This window comes from Apodemus sylvaticus, chromosome 4 (genome assembly GCF_947179515.1).
Source record: "Apodemus sylvaticus chromosome 4, mApoSyl1.1, whole genome shotgun sequence".
Classification (NCBI taxonomy): domain Eukaryota; kingdom Metazoa; phylum Chordata; class Mammalia; order Rodentia; family Muridae; genus Apodemus; species Apodemus sylvaticus.
Genome location: NC_067475.1, coordinates 23664660 through 23688056, shown reverse-complemented (window position 1 = coordinate 23688056; position 23397 = coordinate 23664660). Strand labels below are relative to the sequence as shown.

At 46.5% G+C, this 23397-nt stretch overlaps 1 protein-coding gene across 2 annotated transcripts in view; it reads left to right on the top strand.

Moving 5' to 3' along the window:
• Positions 1 to 23397, top strand: part of Tspan5 (tetraspanin 5) — a 178595-nt gene that overhangs the window by 129991 nt on the left and 25207 nt on the right. For both annotated transcript variants that reach the window (XM_052179141.1, XM_052179142.1), the window contains exon 2: positions 7852 to 7902. In XM_052179141.1, coding sequence (XP_052035101.1) covers positions 7852 to 7902 — 51 coding nt within the window. The remainder of the gene's footprint in view (positions 1 to 7851; positions 7903 to 23397) is intronic.

The window sequence follows — 23397 nt, the reverse complement described above, 5'->3', positions numbered from 1 at the left end:
AGTCCCTACCCTACCAAGACAGGTATTGTATTCGTGTGTGTGCTTAGGAAACCCATGTAAACTGGCCACCCATCTGCTAGAGCTGAAGTGTTGGCTCAGAAAAATAGAAGAGTCAGAAAATGTGAGTTTCCCTGCTGGCTCGTCTGTCTCTGTCCAGAGACAGCCTTAGGTGCACGTCTCCTGCCTATCCAAGCAGAGGTTTACATTTCGCAGAACGTTATCCCACGTTTTTTTAGGCTGTTGGAGAGGCTCAGCTTCCTGTCTTGCTGATCAGAAACTTTGTTTCAGTCTGGACCAGTCCCAGGCATGAAAATTTCTACATTCTAAGCAAGCTGGAGTAAAGAGTTTAGTTTAGAAGCTGCTTGAGAACTTGGATGAGCTGGGCCCTGGTATGTAATTGCTTCTTTTTAGGAATATGTGTAGCAGAGGTGACAGAAATATATGATGATTTTAAAATAATTTAGTTTTCAAAAATACAAAATGGGAGATTTGCTTGGCAGAGAATTCAGATAGCAGCCAAGTACTCATACAAGAAAAACATCCTTCAGAATCTCAACTAACCATGAGAATGACACTCAGAAGTTGATTCTATCTGCAGATCAGTGGGTTTTATTTCCTCTGTCCTGGGAAGTTGAAGACTGGGTCCATTGTATGCTTGAAAAATACTGTCCACTGAGCTGCAACTCAGGCCCACGTTGGAATGAATGTTGAAGGGCCATAGTTTCCAGGTATAAGATCAATTACCCTTCACACCTCCATCCTGTCATTACCAAAAATGTCACCAACTTCTCAGTAGTTCTCGGTCCTACCCACGTTTCCTCTATACTCTGAACATGATCAGTTCCTGTCTGCCTCTCCAAGCCTCTTCCTTTGGATCTCTGTGGATCCAGACGTCTGCACCCCACATGGTGATTCTTCTCATCAGTACCAGCCTGTCCCACCCACTCCCTCCCACCACACATTCTCACAGATGGTCCCTGTGAATCCTCCTGTCACCAGGGTGATGAATGGGTACTTTACAAGGTCCAAAAGTGCCGTGCCACACTTGTGTCTCCGATTGCACGCCAGCCCCGCTCATCTGCTGTAGTTAGCCACACCTCGATCCCTATAGACTCTGTGACTTGTAATTCTCTTCTTACTACTGGGCAGTTTTATTCTTTCATGATCTGAAAGTCCTCTGAACTATAAGCCCATTGTAAACAAGAGCTGTGTCTGTTTTTTCCTTATTTCTGTTTATCTTGAGACGTGTAAGGTCAAGTACGAAGTTGGAACTCAAAGCCACTTGGAATACTGGAAAGGGATGGATTGGTGGCTTTTTGAAGTATCCATTTCGTGCCAGTTAGGATGAGACACTGTTCCAGTTCAAAACAATGGAGTCAGCCAGGGTGAAAATAGCTGGATATGGAAGAAGAGTCTTTCCACTTGACAGTGTGGCAGATGCATCCTTCTGGAGTCACCCAGTGACACCCGAGACTATTTTCCTTTCCAGCTTTGCCAAAACATCAGTTGCTGACCCTGGAATCCAGGTCTAGCTTCAGTCAGTGTACCACTCTGTTCCCATGGGGCCATTCTCAGTTCTAGCAGACAAATGCACCTTGGATGCCTAGACATCAGAGGAGCAACTTAGAGTATTAGGGCAAGCACTTCCCAATGTTTCCACCGAGAGCTGGTTTATAGAGGGCGTTTTAGACATATTGGGGGAAACACAGGGTGAACATGCTCGATGTGAAAAACCGTAGGTTTTTGAGTTCCACTCTAATGACTGAAAGTTTTGGTTTTTTATGCTAAAGCTGTTTAACCATAGTGACCAGCAAAGTCTATGCACATAGACCCCATTTCAGTAAACTCGGAAATATGAAATACTCGGGTTCCAAGCATTTTAGTAAGAGAGATATGTAGGGCTGGTGTGATGCCTCAGTGGTTAAGAGGGGCTGGAGAGATGGCTCAGTGGTTAAGAGCTCTGGCTATTCTTCCAAAGGGCTTGGGTTCAGTTGCCATCATCCACGCAGTATATGTCTGTAACCCAGTTCCAAAGGATTGGATGATCTCTTCTGGCTTGTATGGGCACTGTAAGCAAAACGCCCATACATATAAAAATAAGTAGAATATTTTTGAAATTAAAAAAAAATTTTTTAAAGGGAATATTCAGTAGTATGTATTCCCTGAGTGACCCAATTCAAGCACAGGCCTGTGCAGTGCTGGAAGAAACAATGTTTCTAAAATGTATTCTGTTATCTGTTAAATAAAAGTGATCTCAAATATCCATCTACTGCATGGAATTGGTGCTGGATACTTTAGGTGAACATTATTCTGCACAAATGCAATTTAATGCAAGCTTATATTTTCCAGGAGTTGTGCTTTAAAAAAAAAAAAGACAAAATTAATTACATGTTGATATTTGCCAAATAACATATTAACACTTCAAAACAGAATAAACAACAATACGGCAGCTAAGGGGATGGTGTTCTTTTTCACTGTTCCTGAGTCTTGGAACCTGGTTCCAAGTGGTGTGCACTTAACACTTGCCTCTGCGTCTTGGTCCGAGCTAGTCCCCTTTCGGGCGATCACTGGCTAGTACTGACCACACTGTCCATACTGGTTTTGGAAATCTACATTAAAAACTGTATCATGGGGCTACACATGGTGGCACTCACCTTTAGTGCCAGTACTTGGGAGGTAGAGGCTGATAGACCTTTGTGAGTTCAAGGCCAGCCTAAATCTACAAAGCAAGTTTCAGGCCAACCAGATGAGACTTGGTGAGATATGTCTCAAAAAACCAAAGTGTCCTTGATAGCAAGACCTTATTGCTGAGGATGACTTTGGTTGCAGGACTCAGAAATCAAGCTGGAACTGACCTGGAATCTTCTTTACTAATTAATGCTTAGCTTTCATAGTGACAAAGGCATTAGCCAGGCCGCTGGGGAGCAGAAGTCACCAATGGCCTTCCCCAGCCGTGAGCCCTGCATACTGCAATACCAACCTTACAGGGAAAATGTACCCAGCCTGGAAATCAAAGGCCAGTAGCTGACGTGGTCATAGGTCCTTGGAGGATACATGCTACTATTGTTTTGGCAAACGGACATGTTACTAAACTTTCTTCTGAATCTGTATGTTTATACCAGTAGGTTAGTGTTACTCTCAGTCTTGATCAGGGAAGCCTCTTTTTGCAATAAGCAATAGTCAGGAAAGATTCTTTTTTTTTCTTTTAAAAGAAAGGATGCTTTATTTATTTTTGAATTGTTTACTTTATGTATATGAGTACACTGCAGCTGTCTTCCTGCACACCAGAAGAGGGCATCGGATCCCATTACAGATGGGTATGAGCCACCATGTGGTTGCTGAGAATTTAGCTCAAGACCTCTAGAAGAGCAGTCAGTGCTCTTAACTGCTGAGCCATCTCTCCAGCCCCAGTGGCTGAATGGGTCAAATAACTGGTCAAAATGCTGAGAATAAGGAACTGTTGAGGATAAATGTTCTATCTTAAATAGGACATTTATATAAATCCCCCTAAAGCCATTGCAACATAGGAACCCAGAGCAGCTGTGGCTACCTGAATGAGACATGCTCAAAATCATGCCAGTCCTATAATTTCAGCAGGGGTGAGGGCGGGGCTTGTGAAGCTCCGCCCCTACCTGAGGAGCTATTGGCAACTGAAGCCTGCTGGGGAGCCATTTTTAATTTGGGAATGTGGCCCATCCTCATGGGGACAGCTCTAACTGGACTCACTGAGTTAATTATTAATGAAAGAGAGAGAACGTGGAGGTGAGGGGATCCTGGGGAAGGAGAAGGGGTTAATTCAAGGTGGATACAGATCATTGTATAGAAGTACGATAGATTAAAAATCTAGTATCTTGGCGCAGAGAGTATAGCTTAGTGACGGACACCTGCTTAGCTGTGTAAGAGGCCCAGAGTTGGCCCTAGTACCGAAACCAGAAATGAAAATAGTGTCTTAGCTCATATGTAGCATCCAACAAAAGTATTGTTACTCATTTTACAACTTCAGTTTGACGGATAGACATTTGTGCCAATATTTGCATACACTGCTGTGTGGGAAGAGTGTGAGGTTTGGTTTTGATTCCACCTCAGTAGAGTAACTGGTCACCATGAAGAGTTTCCAGCGTTCCTCCACCTGCCCCCCTCTCCCCCCCTCCTGCCCCCGTCCCCCTGGGTTTCGCAGTGAGGTCAGTGTGGGGTTTCTGAGCGTCTTTCCTTCGGGAAGGGGAAAGGGGAAACTGCTTCCCCGCGCTGCGTGCCTGTCTCTGGGTTTTGGCTCTTCGCTGTTAATTATTTGGAGCTGGAACGATTTGATTTTAAAACAAAACACATGGGCTGAGAGCAGCCGGGAAGACGCTTGCTGCTGATGTAGCCCTGAAGCTATGCAGCAGGCCGAGGCCCCGCCCTGTTCTAGTTACTCACTTAGGTATGGAACGGGTCCTGTGAATTTCAACTTGTGCCCCTTCTCCAAATTCTTCAACTCCCTTTGGAAAGACACAAGTCAAAGCAGAAAACATCGAAGCAAAATTGTAAAGGAAATTGTGAGTCTCTGCTCTCTCTCTCTCCCATCACTCTCCTCTGTCTCCTCTGTAGACAACCTTATCTTCTCAATTTTTTCATTCTGGGTTTTTAAAAACGTTCCCCGAAGTGCCAAGAGGAGAAAGGAAAACTGTGTGTGTAAAGGGAAGAAAGCCCTCCCCACGCCCCAGCCAAATTTCTCACTTTTCTCCCTTTTCTCCATGGTCAACACTAGCGTGGAGAATGTCCCTTTGACAAGACAATCAGTCCTTAAGCGAAGGTGACATGGTGTCCCTTTTTTGGGGATAGTCTCTTGTACAGTTCCAGCTGTACTGGAACTCCTGTTTCCTCCTGTCTCCTCCTCTTAAGGGTTGAGGTTGTAGGTAGACACCCACCTCCCTTTCTCTGCTGGCTGCCATCAAGATATGGGATGTCCTGGCCATATCTCAGAGAATTCTGGCTCAGATCCCTTTGCCATCTTGGGCAGGGGATGGGAATTCATCGGTAAGAACTCTTGCCCTTTGTCAGACCCTCCGTTCCTCCACATAGGACCTGTGTGCTTATAGAGCTTACCCATAGTTGTTTTCCCCTTTGCTGCAAAGGGGGCCATTACAGTGCCAGTTTCAAAGTGAAACTAGAGCCCAAAGAAGGTGCTCTCGCACTCAGTGAGCGGCGAGCATGGCCTGTAATCCAAAGCAGAGTAGCATGAGCGGCTGGCAGGGACAGACATGCACCCACCCTCCAGCAGCGAGACAGGGACTTGACCATGATCCCGTCTGTTCCATCCCATCGACTGCTGACGGTGACACGGTGGCTGACCACTGCATCGGGCAGTGACCATTGTCCACGGAGAGCTTTAGCCTTGGAAGGTCAGATATTTCCCGCTGGGGTGCATTTGATTCCGGTTGCATGCAGGGAAGCCTGAACTCTGCCTTCTAGAGCATGCATCCCTGATCCGACAGACTCCTGCGTATTCCTGTCTGCCGGCTGTGACCGTATTCTGTCTGGAACCTATAAATACAATACTAACGTGCCAGGTTGTTTTGTTCCTGTACCTTTTTCTTGTTTTATATCAGGAACATAAAATGAAATAGCACACTGACCAAGGCCACAGAAGGGCGAACCGTAGGTTTTTCGTGGGCGTTGAAAACAAGAAATCTTTCTAAGCATGTGTGCCGGCTGGTTTTATGTCAGTTTGATACAAGCCGGAGCCATTTGGGAATGGGGACTCGGAGACTCGCTGTCTACAAGTTTGGTGTGTGGGCAGACTTAGATCGGCAAATCTGGGGAGGCATTTTCTTAATTAATGATTGATGTGGGAGGGCCCAGCTCACTGTGGGTGGTGCCACCCCGGGGCAGGCAGCAGGTCCTAGATCGTATCAAAGGCGGACAGAGCAAAGCAGTAAGTCACCCCTCCTTGGCCTCCGCATCCGATCCTGCCCTGAGTTTCTGCCCTTCTTCAGTGATGGGCTGTGACATGGAAGTGGAAATAAACCCTTGGCTCCCCAGGTTAATTTTGCTTATGGTGTTTTATCACGACAATAGCACTTTTAAAGTAGCTCTCTTGCAGCAAGGGTAGGGAGAATAGAGACTTTTTTCCCCCAAATTGAAGACACACTGAAGCTTTTCCGTGGGTGCTTAAAGTATATTGTATTTTATCTTTTTTTTTTTTAAAGCGCTGTGATGTTCTGTAAAACATCTCTGTGAAATAGGACCGCATTTCTGAGTGACTGATTTTGTGCTGTCTTTCACCACTTGGATTTCTTGTCCCCTGCCTCTAAAGTGTCAGAACTCCCTGCTATGAGTGGCAAGATCTTACTGGGTGGACAAGATCCTCAGACTCCCTTGAACCTGAGGGATAACCACCTCTCTCACTGCTGGGCTCTGCCGACACCCTCTCCGCAGAGAGCTCTTGTGACATTTAACTTAATCAAGATGTTAGTAAAATAAACAGTGTTCTTACACGGGCAGACCAGAAAACCACTTGTCACCCCACCCCCACCACTTCAGTGTTTGGAAAGGAAACTCGGAGGCTCTGTGGAGTCCAGTCACGCTCAGCCCCCGCCGGGGCCCTGGCTTCTTCGTGGGTGGGCAGCGCTGTCCGCTTGCCACCCGATCTTCAGCGGTGGTGGTGGCACAGTTTAAGACACACTGGTGTTTTCAATACTGTAGGGGGTGGGGGATGATACCATGCCTTTTAAACCACATTTCAGTTTCAGGGATGTTAAATGCGCCTCTCGGAGGAGACAGGGTGTAGAGAGAACCAACTAAAGTGGGAAGCCTGTCCCGCTGCTGTTTGCAGCATGGCTACCCCTCCCCCATCCTAAGTGCTGTGAGGAAGTCTGCCTTCATGTACTTACTGTGCAGGTCATGTGTGTGCCGAGTTTTAGGTGGAGCGATGGGACTCACTTTAGACTAGGAAGAGTAAAGCGGGTCCTTGGAACCACAGTTTTGTGTCTAAAAGCCAAACAATCTAAGGACTATTTAGATCACGGGGATCATAGGATGGGATTCCTGATGCCGTTGAAGGAGTGGCAGCGAAGGGTTGGTCAGAGGACGTGGGGCTCCTGTGTGGAGCCCCTCCCTTACCTGGCCCACTCGGAATGGATCCGTAGGACAGAGATCAAGGCATCTCTCTTTTTACCTTTTTACAGTTTTTATTAGATATTTTCTTTATTTATATTTCAAATGATAGCCCCTTTCCTTGGTTCCCATGCCCCTTTCCCTGCTCATTAACACACACACACACACACACACACACTGACTCTCCCTTCCCTGACCTGGCATTCCCCTACCCTGGGCAATGAGCCTTCACAGGACCAATGGCCTCTCCTCTCATTGATGTCCAACCAGGCCTCCTTCTCCTACCCATGTGGCTGGAGCCGTGGGTCCCTCCATGGGGTTCCTGTGTTCTCTCTCTTACCTGGCCCACTCAAAATGGTTTGGTAGGACAGAGGTCAAGGCATCTCTAATGCGTGCCCTGAATGTTCACGTCTAATGAACAGTGTCGTAGCTTCTTGGGCTCATTCTTTCTACTCTGAACACTCACTTCATTCAAGATTCTACCTAAAGATTATAAGTTACGATTTGAATGACTTTCAGATACCTATGGGTTCCCACCCTGTCTCAATGTTAAAATAATTTGCAAGTAGGCAAGATATTTCTTTTCTTAGGTAACTCAGATGTTAAAGAAAGCTGTTTTTTTGTTTTGTTTTGTTTTGTCTTGTCTTGTTTTTCTGATCAAGTTATGTACTAAAGCAACTAATTGAAAACCTATTTGCACGAAGAAACATGTGGTGCTTTCCCTAACACTTACCCCGATCTCCTCTTCTCTTTCAGTTTTTGGGAATAACGTTTCTTGGAATCGGACTGTGGGCCTGGAATGAGAAGGTAAGTGGACGCTGTGAAGAGAAACAGGTTTGGTTCAAGGCCACGCCTCGTCTGGAGTATTTCCCCTTGGTCTTTGATCAGCACAGGGTACAAACAAACCGTTGTCTGATGAGAGGAAGCATTCTTCAAGACTGTTTGGGTGTTTCAAGTGATCACGACATCAAAATAATCAGTAGAGCCGCAGTGTTGTGAGGCTGTACAACAGAGGATGTGACTGGAGTTTGATTCCAAGGCACAGCCTCACCCAGCCTCCATGACCTCAGTCTTGCTTATAAATGTCACCATGTGACCTGTAACCTTTCATTCCCCCTCTCCCTTCCTTTGAACCCTTTGGGAAGATGACTTAAATGATTAAAAATGGCTTTTCATTAGGCTGTGGGGTGGGCTGGAAGCCAAATATCAATTTATGCTTAGATATCAGATAAATTTATCACTGATACCAAAAAACATGAACAGGCAGCCACTGGTCATAAATAATCAAGAAATGCTCAGAGTCAATGGTCATGCCTTGTATAGAGAAAGGAAAATCCAGACGTAATCAAGTTATGTAATCCAGATCGCGGTGAAGGCGGGGTTCTGGGCAGTTTCTGTCCTAAGCGGTGCTGGTGAGCCACACCCTTGTTTCCAATATGCTCCCAGCTGCATGTTTTGATTTTTCTCTGAATCCCTCAGTTTACCACTGAAATCCCAACCTGGAAATCAACCCCCCCTCTTCCTCCCTGTGTGGAGTGAAATCGCTCGCAGCATGGTGTGGCTACAGTGTTCTTACCATCTCCCACCTGTGAGGGTGAACCGTGCTAGAATTTGGTGAGTGGTCTGGCAAACCTACGAGTTAGCTTATTCTTCAGGAAAACCCTTCTCTTATCTCCTGGGTATTTGTCCTTCTGAGCCTGGCTTTCCTTGAAGGCAAAGTTTCTTTTGCCTTAATGTCTTTTGTCTTAAATATATTAAGAGCTGTTATCAGTAAAGAGAAAGGAGACCCAAACCGGTGCTTCAGCCAAACTAAAGACTTCGAGGTGCCGATGAGAGTTCTACAAGTAGAGCTTCTTCCAGACAGACCCATGAAACACAGAGTGAAACCACAGAGCATACGGGGGTTACGCAGGAGTCAAGCATTGTCTGGAGTCAGTCCCCAACAGTGCATAAAAGGGGACGTGGGTTCCGTCAGTAAAATGCCTGCCATGTGAACATGTGGACCTCCGTCCATCCCCACATAAAAAAGCCACGTGTGGTGGAACATACTTTTAATTCTATGCTGGAGAGGTGGGGACAGGATCCTGGAGCCAGGCTAGTGAGCTTCAGGTGTCCGTGGGAGACCCTGTCTCAAAACCATGAGCTGTATAGCAACTAACAAATGACAACCCTAGGCTAACCTCTGGGCTCCAAGTGCATGTGCATGCATGTGAATCCAGACTTGCACAGCACTCCGAATCTGTGAATGCAAATGCACACACACATACACACACACACACATACATATACACACACACTAAATGCATAAATGTAATAATATATTAAAGAATATTGAGAAAAAGGTATCACTCCTTATATTTATGAAATGCTTCTATAATATATTAAATAGGTCGTGGAAAATGTACCACTGCCCAGCAAACAGTAGCCTTTTGAGACAAAGCCTTCCTTATACAAAGTAAGACAACTTAAGTTCCCCGAACAGATAAGTTCATCCCTCGAAACGTCTCTGTTGAATACCAATCTTCTCTTGGATTGCGGCTAGCTGCTTCTTCATCCCAGGTAAGCCTTGGGATTTGTTCTGGTGGAATTTCAGAAATTCCCCTTTTAGAGCTCTCTGTCTGGCTAAATGCCAGATAGTGAGGCTTCTTACAACTCCTTTATTAAGAGTCCATTTCTGGCAGCATTGACAAAGATCCTGGAAGGCATTAAATGAACTAATTGTCTATTCTTGAAATAAACAGGGAGTTGGTCATTTTGAAGATTTTTTTCCTCTTTATGAAATACAATTATGTTTCTATTTTATTGGTTACCTCACATGTCTTTTTTGACGAAATAAAAAAAAATTACAAAATTGGCAGCAGCTTCCGAATACATGGGATGCCACCATGTTCAGAAAAGGATGACATATCCGTCCTTTGTGAGGGCTTCTGCCAGTAAGTGGACTGGTTTTCTCGAGAACTGAAGTCACATGGTGCAAGTCACTCAGCTGCTACTGCTCAGGTGACTAGAGCCATGCTGACTCTGCCTTCGTAACTGCAGAAACCCCTCGTCCGAGACCCTGGAGTCTTCGCCAGGGCAGATCTCTGGTTCAGAGTGAACCCCAGTCTGGTGGAGGGAGTCTTGAACGTGCTGAGTTAGCCTCAGATTTAGTCAGGAAAGCCCGGACAGAGCTGTGACATTCTGTGTAAAGGAGGAGGGAAGGACTTTGAACTGAGACGAAAGCTGCAATGATGCACTGTGGGCATCAGATTTCCTTAGTATACAAACAATGTTAAGCACCCTTACCTGGAGGACAGAAGCCATGGAGGCAAAAATAACTACCCTTCACATTTAGTATCTTTCAGTCCTGGTTAATATAGCAGCTGAATGCTAGAAATAATTATTAAATACTTTTACCTAAATTCCACTTGCCCTTGAAGATACAAAGCATGGCAGTGTCTTCCGGGGAAGCTGGTCTGCTTTGTTTGCCTCGATCCCAGGATCTGTTCCTTAGAAGGAACGTTGACAGTTACATGGTGCCAATCACCTCTCCAACACCCTTGACGACATGTAGTGAACTCATTACTTCCGATAGCATTATTGAACACATAGCCTGTGACGGATCCTGATCTTGGATCTAGAGAGATGAAGCAGAGTTTGTGTTCTCACACTCAGATTCTGGAAGGGTGAGTGTGTACTCCTAAAGACGTGCCTACGATAATCCTGCAGTCAGTGCTGGTCGGATGGTTGTGCATTGGAGAGTTCCTACCGCATCTTGCCCTCGCCGTTTCTGTATTTGGGATACTTTTACTATTCAAATCACTGTGGATTTTCACTCTGTTGAGTGGGGTCTCTCCTGTTAGCTCTTGGGGATTTTCAAGATAGAGCTCTGCTTCCTTTGGGGCAAGCAGGCAGAGCATCCTGTCTCTGAGTGGTCCTCACATGCTGTGGACTGGAATGACACCACCGTCCTCTTGGTCATGCTCCCCTGGCATCCGTGTGGTCTGCCCTTTCCACCACTGAGAGGACACTTGAGGAGCTGGAAAGATGGCTCAGCAGTTAACAACTCTTTCTGTTCTTGCAGAAGGCCCGGGGTCATTTTCCCCAGCACCTACATGGAAGCTCACATCTTTCTGTAACTTCAGTTACAGGGGATCCTATGCAAGCATTTGATATATGTATATATATTTGATATATTTATATGTATATATATACACATATATGTACATACATATATATATACATACATATATATATATATACATACATATATATGTGTGTGTGTGTGTGTGTGTGTAAATATATGGACTGTGTCCTTTTCCCTTTTTGGGTATCCATGGGGTTTGAGATCCACTGCCCATCCCTGAGACCACAGCTTGCAGATAGTTCCAGCTTCTTATCAGCCCCTGACTTACCGTGTGACTGACACATCTGTCTGGGTTTGGAGGGTCAGTGGACGATTATAGGCATGCCCACTGTAATGTCCACCTTTTCCATTTCTGGAGCCCAAAGCTCCAGCTCCTTACCGTGTGACTGACACATCTGTCTGGGTTTGGAGGGTCAGTGGACGATTATAGGCATGCCCACTGTAATGTCCACCTTTTCCATTTCTGGAGCCCAAACCGTTCATCTAGAAGGACACCCTTCCGCTCAGTGTGGCGTCGGCCACATGCTTTGATCAGTGCCCTTCACTTCCTTCTCCTCAGTCATGTCTTCCTTCCTTCAGCCTTCCCTCTCCCTCCATAAATACGAAACTCTCACTCAGAAAGGGCCGGGGTGACCCAGTGAACACTAGCTGCCCCAGCCTTCTCAATTGTTGTAGTGACCGTCACTAATGAAGGCCACCGGAGCGCCGATTGGGTGAAGGACATAGCTCAAGTCATGCCCTTAGAATTGTCCTTTGAGATCAACACTGGTTCGGCTGATGTGTACCCTGGGGTCAGGCATGGGGGCTGTGTCATCTCTGCCACTGCATCAGATCACCTCTCGGTCACAGGCAGCAGCCTTCACTTGCTGTCCCTCCATGGCTTGGCCTGCCCAGGAGCTTAGCTGACCCTTCTGCTCTCTTCCCGAGCCCTCACTGGGTCCCTCCTCATAGCTCGTTCTCACGCACAGAGTGTGGTTTCTCATCCGTGGGGCTCCCAGAAACGCATCATAGATCCAGGGCCACCATCCTCTCACTCCTCTCTTCCGCTCTCCTGATTCTAGATCATGCTTTCCTGGTTTTCTTTCCTTGCATTTTTGCTAATTCTACATTACCTCCTTGACTTATAAATTTTGGGGTGCCTGTGCCCTGAGTCCACCTCTGCAGAGGGCCTCAGATGACCTAGAACTTCTTGATGTGGGTGCTGGGAACTGTCCCCGGGGCCTCTGCAGAGCAGTCTGTGCTCTGTGCTGCCAAGCCCTCTCTCCTGCCCCTGAATGGCACATTTTAGTGTCATGCTCCAGAAATGCTCTCCAGGGGCTAGAGATGTGGCTCGGGCGGTGTAGTGGATCCCTGGGGTTCTCAAGGCCCTGGGGTCCATCTCTGCTACATAAACCAGAGACAGCAATCTGTGCATTTAGTCCCACATCACTCTGGAGGTGGATTCAGGGGGGGCAGGAGTTAAACGTCACCCTTGGCTTTGTAGTTGAGATCCTGTCTCAAAGAAAGAAAAAGTGGGAAATGGGGGAATGAGAAAGAAGAAACCGTATTGTTTACACAGGGCATGGTGACACGTGCCCTTGGGAGTAGTGTGAGAAAGATGGTTATAAATTTGAGGACAGCTTAGGTCACACAACAAGGCCCGGTATTAAAAGCAGTGATAAGAGCTACGATCTTTAAGCCACGAGTGAGGAGATGAATATCCTTTTAAGCCCAGGCTATTCCGTGGCCTCTGGCATTGAGCAGCCAATCAGCAGTTCCCTAAGATCTCTAGTGGACTGACTATTGTCACACGTCTTACTACATAAAAGGAGGTAAGCTACACCTGGTTTGTTTCTGATATCTGATAGGAGTGATGCAGCCGTTGGAATAACACACTTGTAAGTTCCGGGAAATGGCCTCTTATTTCTCTTGATAAGAATGGGACTCCACATGATGACCCTGTTTTGTGTGAGAATTAGGTGTTTTTCCCTCCCCTGCTTTTTCTGCTCATTATTACTTAGTTCCTTGCAGGGCAAGGGGAGGAGTTGCCTCCCTGACTGTTGCAAGGGAGAGTTTTATGACTGTTAACGGGGGACAAGAGGGTTCCACTTCCCAGAATAGGAAAAAGCCCTTCCTTGACCCTACGTGTGGCTTTTGGGTTTCCAGTGTCCCCTGCCTTCTCTGACGCAGCCTGTGCTTCTTGGCAGACAACTCCTTGAGGACAGCACTTGTCATTCAGTAGGGTGCACCAAGAGGGCAGGACCTTGCAGCTCAGTAGCCATGTGACCTAGATACGCATCCCTGCAGCCGAAGGGGGGGGGGGTTCTTCTCTATGCAGTGATCTGGCAGCTCAGCCCCTCTCCCTTTCTGTTTTCCCACCTGGATTGCCCAGCTGGAAGGTTTGTCATGAAGGTGAAGTCATACAGGCCTCCCAGGGCCGGACATACTCCGTGCTCAGCAGGGTGTCTCACAGGACTGGGCCACCAGCTGCTTTCATAGTGGCCTAGTTAACCACTGCCTGCCTCCACAGACCTTCTCGCCACAGCAATGCCTGGACCTTCCTCACCTAAGTGCCCTAAGGACAGGCCCAGTAGTACCCTAACAGCCTTTTCTGTTTTCATCATTTGTCACAGAGAGACTCGTTGGCCGAGTTGCTTCTGTGTCTCCACACTTGCTGACACGGCCTTCCGTCTCCGGGCACGTGAAGGCACTCTTGGATCTCTGCCCAAAAGCCTCTCCCTGTAGACAGGCTGTGGGCTGTCCCTGAACCTCCCTCTAAAAGCCCACAACTGACAGAGTACTTGGCATCTCAACTTCAGGCTGCAGACTAAGACAAGATAATATACTGTGGACGAAATGGCTAATGATAACCCTTCATCTCTCGGAGCTCTGACGGCCAGCCGTCTAGATCAAGGCACTGGCCGGTTCAATTCCAAGAGGAGGCTGTCTGTCATCCTGGTCTGCAGATGGGGTGAATCCTCACTGCATCCTCACAGGGCAGGATGAGAGACCCCTGTCAGGTCATTGGGATTCTAGGCTCATGACCTTCTCTAAGCCTACAATCCTTCAAAGACATCATCTTCAACAACCGGTGGTGATTACGTTTCAACCTATTAATGGGCTGGAGATACATTCAGTCCTAAACAGAGAGCCTTTACTGCTATTTCTGTTTAAACACTCTGTTTAAGGCTAGAATGCTCTGAAGTCTATTTTCTGCTTTCTGACTAGATACATGAAGAAAATATGGCAAGTGGCAAGGAACACAGGGACCTTAGGATGTGGGGACACTTCTGTGCAGAGCTGTGTCTGCGGGAGTGGGCGCTCACCCGTGTGGGCGGGGACTGTGTCTTCCCTACCTGTGAGCAGTGCCAGCCTGTGGAACGTGGCCCAGCTGCTCCCAACAACTGCTTGGCTGCAAGATTCTGTATAGGCTTAAAAGATGATCGTTCCCCTCTTCATCTCTTCAAAGATACCTCATGAAGTTTTGTTTTTTGTTTTTTTTTTTTTTTTTTGAATGTGCAAGAAAGGATTACTTGCGTCACTCTGATGAACTTTCTTGACAAGGTAAAATGGAAGGGATCTTGTGCCTTTGGAGCAGCTTACCTTCCTGCTTGTGAGCTTTTCTAGCTAAGCTGCCCCACCCGTCACATCTCCTGACAAGCTTTCCTGGCACTCCTCCACCCCTCCCTCCTCAGGTGGGCCTCTGAGGCAGTTCACCCCTCCAGTAGATGGAGACTTGGGTTTTTACAAAATGGCTTTGCCATGGTACATCCTTGAAGGGTCTTCGATGTGTTTCCATAGTCCCCTGCCTGGTCCTTCGGTGGACATCCTTCAGAAGCAGACAATTCTCCAGGAACACCGTCTCTAAGAGTAGCCGCATGGTCTTGAAATGTTGCACCTGCCATTGTCTCCTTCCCTCATATCCTGGGGGCGTTTCCAGGCCCACCATCACTGTATGGCCTAGTGTGTGGAGGAGTAGGTAAATCAGGACCCAGTGTCATAAATATCTCAGCGGAACTCATCTGGTCTGGGTTTGCACACATCTCATAAGCCTGCCTCCCTGTTTCTCGACCAGCCGTTGGAAGGAACGTGCTTGTGTATGAAAAGGCAGGAGAGCCCCAGGCCCTGGGGTGCATTCCTCCTAATTTTTGCAGTTCTCCTCTGTGTGGGTTGACAGAAGAAACAGCAGCCTGCCAGGTGGCACACAGAGGCTGCTCTGTGCCGACGCTGAGGAAAACCACAGACACTCCTGAAGTGTACTGGCTTGGAACACACCACAGCTTTGTTTGCCTTCTTGTTTCTGGCGCTCGCAAAGCAACTTCTTTGAAGAAGAAATTGTTACCCAGAACAGTCTCCCTTCTAGCGGAACCATGAGGGAGACGAGACGCTGCTTCAGTCGCAGAGATGGCTGGGCAGATGAGGTGCTGGTGAGGCGGTGGGGACGAAGGCTGGCGGATGTTTCTACACTCTCACTGAGACAGACATACTGTGTTCTTCAAGCCATCGAACAGCCGGAGCTCATGGGGACAGGCTGGAGTTGAACAACCAGAAGAAGATCATTGCAGAGCTCTGATTCCAACAGCTGCCATGTACCGTCAGCTCCCTGGCTACAGAAGTATCCAGCTGTCCCTTGACGCTGTGACTTCTCTGTCTCCTCCCTCCTGTGTGCTGCTTCTGGGTACCTACCCAGAGAGGCTTTTACCTCGTCGTGCTTTTGCTCACTCCTGGTTCTCCCCTCTGCCTTCTTCTGTACAGCTTTTATTATTTTACCCCCTGCCTGCCTGTCCCACAAAGATCCAATTAGTGAGCTCCAGATCCTGGTGCCTCACTGTGTGAAATCAACAGAGTGGCCTCAGATTTCCTTAGGCTTCAGGCAGGGGAAGTACTCTGATCTAGAGATTCCTCTCAGGTAGTGCGCGTGTGCCTGTGTGCGTGCTTGCGTGCATGTTAGAATTTGTCTCAGGATTTCAGTTGCTGAGACAAAACACCATGACCAAAAAGCAAGTTGGGCAGGAAAGGGTTTATTCAGCTTCCACTTCCCCATTGCTACTTATCACCAAAGGAAGTCAGGGCAGGAACTGAAGCAGGATCTTGGAAGCAGGAGCTGAGGCAGAGGCCATGGAGGTGCACTGCTTAGTGGCTCCCTGCTTCCTTGCTGTGGCTCGCTCAGCCTGCTTTCTTACAGAACGGCCCAGGCATGGCACCTCCCCCACTGGTCACTAAGGGAGAAAAGGCCTTACAGCTGGATCTCCTGGAGGCCATTTCCTCAGCTGGCCAACTGGGCTCCTTCCTCCCTGATGATTCCAGCTTGTGTCCAGGTGACACCCAAAGCCAGCCAGAACATCCTTCCTCCCTGATGCTCCTGTGGAGGCGGTGGCTTCCCCTTGTTCTAACGGAATAGGGATGCGGATGATAGAGCTCAGCTTCCGCTGGAGTCTTCTCTGTGCCAGGTGCTTGGCAGAGTGTTTGCATGCACTTGATTTATCTCATTCTCATGATAACCTTGGGGCCTGTGGTATAATCTCACAGATGTGTAAACTGAGGCTTAGGCAGGTGAGGTAGCTTGCCTAGGATCACATAGGCAGTAAGTAGAAGAACTGAGATGAAATATAATAACAAGGGCTAAGAAGGATGTGGAAAGGGAATCCTTGCACGGTGGGTAGAAATATGAATTAGAATGGCTATTGTGAAGAAAGGAATAGAGGTCCCTCAGAGAGAGAGAGAGAGAGAGAGAGAGAGAGAGAGAGAGAGAGAGAGAGAGAGAGAGAGAGGGAGGGAGGTAAGAGCCAGGAGAAATGGCACATGCAGGTAATCTGAACACCCCAGAGGCTACGGGAGGAGGATCCTACTGAGTTCAAGCCCTGCCTGGATTGCACACTGACTTTGAGGCCAACCTGAGCCACAGACTGAGGTTGTTTCAAATGAAGAATTAAAAACAAAACTGTCATGTCTGGGGAGGTGGATCAGTGGGCGAAGTGGTTACTGTGCATACCAGGTGCCCAGCATCCATGTAACATCAGGACAAGGTGACACACACTTCTAAGTCTAGCACTGGGAGGTCAGAGACTAGATTCCAGGGTCTGCCCGTTTTTAAAAATAAGTTTCAAAATTTTAAAGTGTTTAAACTCCAAAGCTGAGTATTCAACTTTACCTGCAGAATTAGGATGTGAGCTGTGGTAGTCTTGCTGGACAGGTGTGCAGCTACAACCCATCCAGGTTCTGTCCAGACTGCTCGGCTCTGATAATGCTGAGTTGAAAGCCATTTCTCACGAACGAGGCAGGACCAGCCTTAATTACCGTTGACTTGAAACATCAGCTAGCCAGGAGAAGCGATCAGTTGAGATGCAGTACTTCTCTCTCCTTGTCTGATGCCCCTAAACAATACTCCAGTCTTTCCAGTGTGGGGTGTGAGCTTTAGTTTTAGACAGTGTATGCTTCCTTAAAAAAATTCAGGAGCATCAAAGCAAGATTCTTTGGGCCCAGGTTAAAAACCCAAGTGGAACATTTTCTTGTAATCCTTGTTAGGCTCCCCCTGCTTCTTGATATTTTGTTTTGTGTTTTGAGGCAGTCCTGTATGACCTGTCCTTGACCTCACTGTATAGCTAAAGATGACCTTGAACTTTTTATTTTAATTCGGTATATTCTTTATTTACATTTCAAATGATTTCCCCTTTTCTGACTCCCCATTCCCCAAAAGTCCCATAAGTCCTCTTCCCTCCCCCTGTTCCTCCATCTACTCCTTCCCACTTCCCTGTTCTGGTATTCCCCTATACTGTTGCACTGAGTCTTTCCAGAACCAGGGGCCACTCCTCCATTCTTCTTGGACATTATTTAATATGTGGATTATGTCTTGGGTATTCAAAGTTTCTAGGCTAATATCCACTTATCAGTGAGTGCATACCATGATTGATCTTTTGAGATTGGGTTACCTCACTTAGTATGATTTTCTCTAGCTCCATCCATTTGTCTAAGAATTTCATGAATTCATTGTTTCTAACGGCTGAATAGTACTCCATTGTGTAAATATACCACATTTTTTTTATCTATTCCTCTGTTGAGGGACACCTGGGTTCTTTCCAGCTTCTGGCTACTACAAATAGGGCTGCTATGAACATAGTGGAGCATGTGTCCTTATTGCATGCTGGGGAATCCTCTGGGTATATGTCCAGGAGTGGTATAGCAGGGTCCTCCAGAAGTGTCACGCCCAGTTTTCGGAGGAATCGCCAGACTGATTTCCAAAGTGGTTGCACCATCTTGCAATCCCACCAGCAGTGGAGGAGTGTTCCTCTTTCTCTACATCCTCGCCAACACCTATTGTCTCCTGAGTTTTTGACCTTAGCCATTCTGACTGGTGTGAGGTGAAATCTCAGGGTTGTTTTGATTTGCACTTCCCTAATGATTAATGATGTTGAACATTTCTTAAGGTGCTTCTCAGCCCTTCGAAGTTCTTCATGTGAAAGTTCTTTGTTTAGCTCTGTACCCCATTTTTAATGGGGTTATTTGGTTCTCTTGGTTCTACCTTCTTGAGTTCGTTGTATATATTAGATATTAGCCCTCTGTCAGATTTAGGGTTGGTGAAGATCCTTTCCCGATCTGTTGGTTGACGTTTTGTCCTTTTGACAGTGTCCTTTGCCTTACAGAAACTTTGTAGTTTTATGAGGTCCCATTTGTCTATTCTTGATCTTAGAGCATAAGCTATTGGTGTTCTATTCAGGAACTTTTCCCCTGTGCCCATGTCCTCAAGGGTCTTCTCCAGTTTCTTTTCTATTAGATAGCCTTTTCAACAAATGGTACTGATTCAATTGGAGGTCAGCATGCAGAAGAATGCGAATTGATCCATTCTTATCTCCTTGTACTAAGCTCAACTCCAAATGGATCAAGGACCTCCACATAAAACCTGACACACTGAAACTAATAGACCTTGAACTTCTAATCCTTGCGCCTCCACCCCCAAAGGGCTGGGGCCACAGGCTTGCATGCCCACTAAGTGGATGGGATCCCCCCTACTCTTGTGGTGCTTTTCTTAAGCACCACCTTTATATTTCTCTACATGGTAAAAATTATCTCCACATGTGGTTGCACGTGGCTACGTGGTTCTTGGGTGTGCACTTTCCGAGATCTAGTCCCATAGAGAAATGCCTGTCATAAATGTCTGCATCCCGGTCTCTGCTCTCTGGGACTAGGAGGGGCTCTTGAGAAGCTGAGGAGCACTGACTGGGATGAAGAAGGTGAAGAGGAGGAGTCCCCACAGAAACGGGTGGGCTCCCCAGGTTTCTGGTAACCGGTGGCTACTGTTTTCTCCTCACAGGCTCCTCAGGATTTACTGCAGATATCAGCACCTGCTGTACCCTTGGCTGACTGACCTATGACCTTAAAGTTGTGTTCTTTCAGCTTGCATTATCATTATTCTTCAGCAGGTGTAGACCGGCACTTCTTCCTAATTTGTCATATTCAGCTCCACAGAATTAAAAGTCCAGCGAGAGCGCCTCATGCTCATGACACCAGAAAAATGACATCTTGGCTCCCGTGGCTTTTGTGATCTAAAAATCAGGGCGATATACAGTTTGTTGTTTAAGTCCTGTGTAATCAGAAATAGAGCAGTTCTCTGAAGCAGGGGTTAATACCGCACGGGCGGGAACCTCAGCCTGCTTTCCCTCCACGTGGAAGATTCTGACCTCATTCCAAATGACAGTGAGCATACCTCATATACTGTATTCTTGAAAAGTACTAAGCGTGGATGCACTATTCTCCCCAGAAAAAAGGTAGAACTGTGTGGGGTGATGACTGTTATATGGATTTATTCATTCCAGCACACACATACACACACACACACACACACCCCTTTTAAAACCATCCAGCTTATTAGGTAATACAATTTTTATTTGCTGTTCACATTCTGGGACACCCCCCACCTCCTTCCTGTGTCGCCGTCTCCCCTCCCTCCTTCCCTCCCTTTCTCTCTCTCCCTCTGTAGCCCAGGCTAGTTTCAGAGTCTCTAGCCCAGGCTGGTCTCCAAGTTGAGATGCCTTGCTTTCTCCCTGAATACTGGGATTACAGGCATGTGCCACCATAATGGCAGTGTATGTAAGGTCATCTGTTCCTGTGGTTCAAGGTCTCCCCACCCCACCCCGACTCTGGGAAAAAGTCTGAATTAATTTACAACTGATAACAACTCTGGATGTGTTCTGAACTCATCAAAAGTCAAGTTCTCAGGGGTCCTCCCTGTGCTGCACAGAGGCCCCAGCACTCGGGGGTACCTGTCTTCAGCACTGTCTTTCCCTGGAATTTAGAATTAGATAAGGAAACTAGGCCCTCAAATTATCATCGTTTCCATGGAAACAGTTGAAAGCCCCTCAATTAAAAGTGTCCCCGCAGGCTAGGGAGAGTATTCAAATGAGCTGCTCAGAGAAGCCTAGTTATCCTCAAAGCAAAGCCAGCGAGGGCAGAGGAGCGGGAACCTGCGAGCAAGCGAGCGCACTAGTTGGAGTCTCTATTATTTTTTCCCATTCAGAGAAGAATTTTATCTTAGTATTTCATGTGTAGCATGTTTGTTGGCTTTGGCAGAGCCACCTAGATAATTGCCCTGTTATCCGCTAAGCTATTTATGTTCGCCCATGGATCACGGAGATGTTTGAGAACAGTCTGAGCTTTGCACATACATGAATGTGAGTCACAGATAAAAAGCCCCCCCCCTTTTTTTAAATTAATGAAATCCTAGAAGAATCCTAAGTTGGAAAGAACCTGTAGGTCATTATGAACTAACTTCCTATCCATTTGGGAATCCTTTCCAGAATATAGTAACAGAGGTTGTTCATGGTATACTTATAAAAAAGATTTATTTATTTTAAATTTATGAGTGTGTTTCATACATGTATGTCTGTTTGCCACATGCATGATGCCTGGTGCCCTCAGAAGTCAAAAGAGGACATTGGATTCCCCGGAACTAGAATTATGGATAAATTTGAGCACCACGTAGGTGCTGGGTCCCCTGTAAAAACAGCAAGTGCTAACCACTGAGACATCTTTCACTCCTCACACTATCCCACTAAGGAAAGCATTCAGTGTGGTTGTTGGACGCTGCTGGGCTACAGATGGCTGTCTAAGATGGAACTTATCTGAGTGTGGAGGTGCACACTGATAGTCCCAGTACTCTAAAAGCTGAAGCAGGAGCATCATGAGCTGAAGTCAGCCTGGGACACCTGTAGAAACTTCAAGAACATATGGACTGGGGGGCAGAGCGTTAGAGAAAGAGGAATTGAAGAAACATGGGAAGGGCAGGAGGAAGAGGGAAAGAGATATCCAAAAGTCTGTGAGGGAGTTTCCTTGATGTGTTTGTGCGTGTCCATCCATGCACCTGTGTGTGTGTGTGTGTGTGTGTGTGTGTGTGTGTGTATCTGTGTGTCTGTGTTTCATGGTAAGTGGCTGGAGAGCTTACTCAGTGGCTAAGAGCACTTGTTACTCTTCCAGAGATCCTGTGTTCAGTTCCTAGCACCAACGTGGCAGATACAACCACTTATAACTCCAGTTCCAGGGATCTGACACTGTCTTCTGACCCCCATGGGTACTACCATGCATGTGGTATCCATACGTGCAGCCAAAATATTCATGTACATAATAAATAAATCTAATTTTTTAAAATAAAGTTTAAAAAGACAATAATTGCATACCTGTCGAGCCAGGTGAGATGTCTACTTGGAAGTACTGACCAGTACCTTGTGGTTCCAGACGTCACATAGAAGAACTAGATGTAGCAGCAGACTCCAGTACTTAACATTAGGAAGACAGAGATGATGTAATCTAGGGCTTGTTGGCCAGCCAGTCTAGCTGCATGTGTGAGCCCCACGATCAGTAAGAGGCAGTTCTCAAAAACTAATGTGGATTGAAGTTCAACATGCTGGTCCACAAACACAGGAGCAGTCTCTCTCTCTCTCTCTCTCTCTCTCTCTCTCTCACACACACACACACACACACACACACACACACACACACACACACACACGCATCTGTTTGTTGCCCCAAGAAACATACTTTACCATCAGAGACAAAATCCTGAGGGTGAAAGGTTATTCAGCCCTGCGGAACTAGAAGGAAACCGGGGTATACCACAAATACCTGACAAGGCAGAAGTGAAACCACGAAGGTGGAAGAGATAAGGAAAGTTATTTAATACTGATAAAAAGAAATCACAATTTGAAACATGTACACACCAGACATGTATATACCTAATTTTATAAAATAAACACTGTTGGATTCAAAGAGACAGATTAACCGCTGCCCAGAAATAGTGAGTGCTGTCAGGACCCCACAGTTCAACAAAACCCAAAAACATCTAAGTTAAAGGACACAGGTCAAATGGACCTAGGAGACATCTGTAGGACAGTCCACCTAAACCCTGCAGAATACACATTCTTCTCCAAAGCTCGAGGAAAAATTGGATACTGTCTGACCACAGTGGAATAGAGCTTGAAATGAAGATCAAGAGGAACTGCTGAGGCTACAGAGGTGTGGACAGAGCAACACACTCTTGGATGAAGATACAATAAGAGCTATCTCAGAGGTTAGTTCATAGCTACAAGTATGTACACTTAGACATTAGAGCTCAGGGCTGGAGAGATGGCTCAGCGGTTAAGAGCACTGGCTGCTCTTCCGAAGGAAGCCCTGGGTTTAATTTCCAGCAATCACATGGCGGACTGTGACTGTACATTGCAGCTGTAACTCCATGTCCAGAGAGATCTGATACCTCTACTGGCCTCTAGCACAAATGTGGAGCACAGACAAGCATTCAAACAGAACACCTGTACACATCGAAAACATTTAAAAGTTATTTTAAAAGGAGAAACCAGCTAATGATGCATGTCAGGGCTTTGGCAAAACAAGAACAAGCCAAACATAAAGCCAGTAAATGGGAACAAAGGATCAAGATCAGGGCAGAAATGAATGCTGTGAAACACTAAGATTACAGAGAATTAGTGAGATGGACCTTTGGAAAAAGAAACAAGATTCACAAGCTCTTAGCCAAACTAAGTCGATGCAAATTAATAAAATTAGAGATAAAAGGGGAGGCATTGTAACAGACACCAGTGAAAATTAGCAGGACCCAGCCCTAACACTTTTAGAAATGAATTTCTGGACTCATATGACTTTCCAAAACTAAACTAAGTTTAGATAAATAACTTAGATCTATTTTTTAAATATTC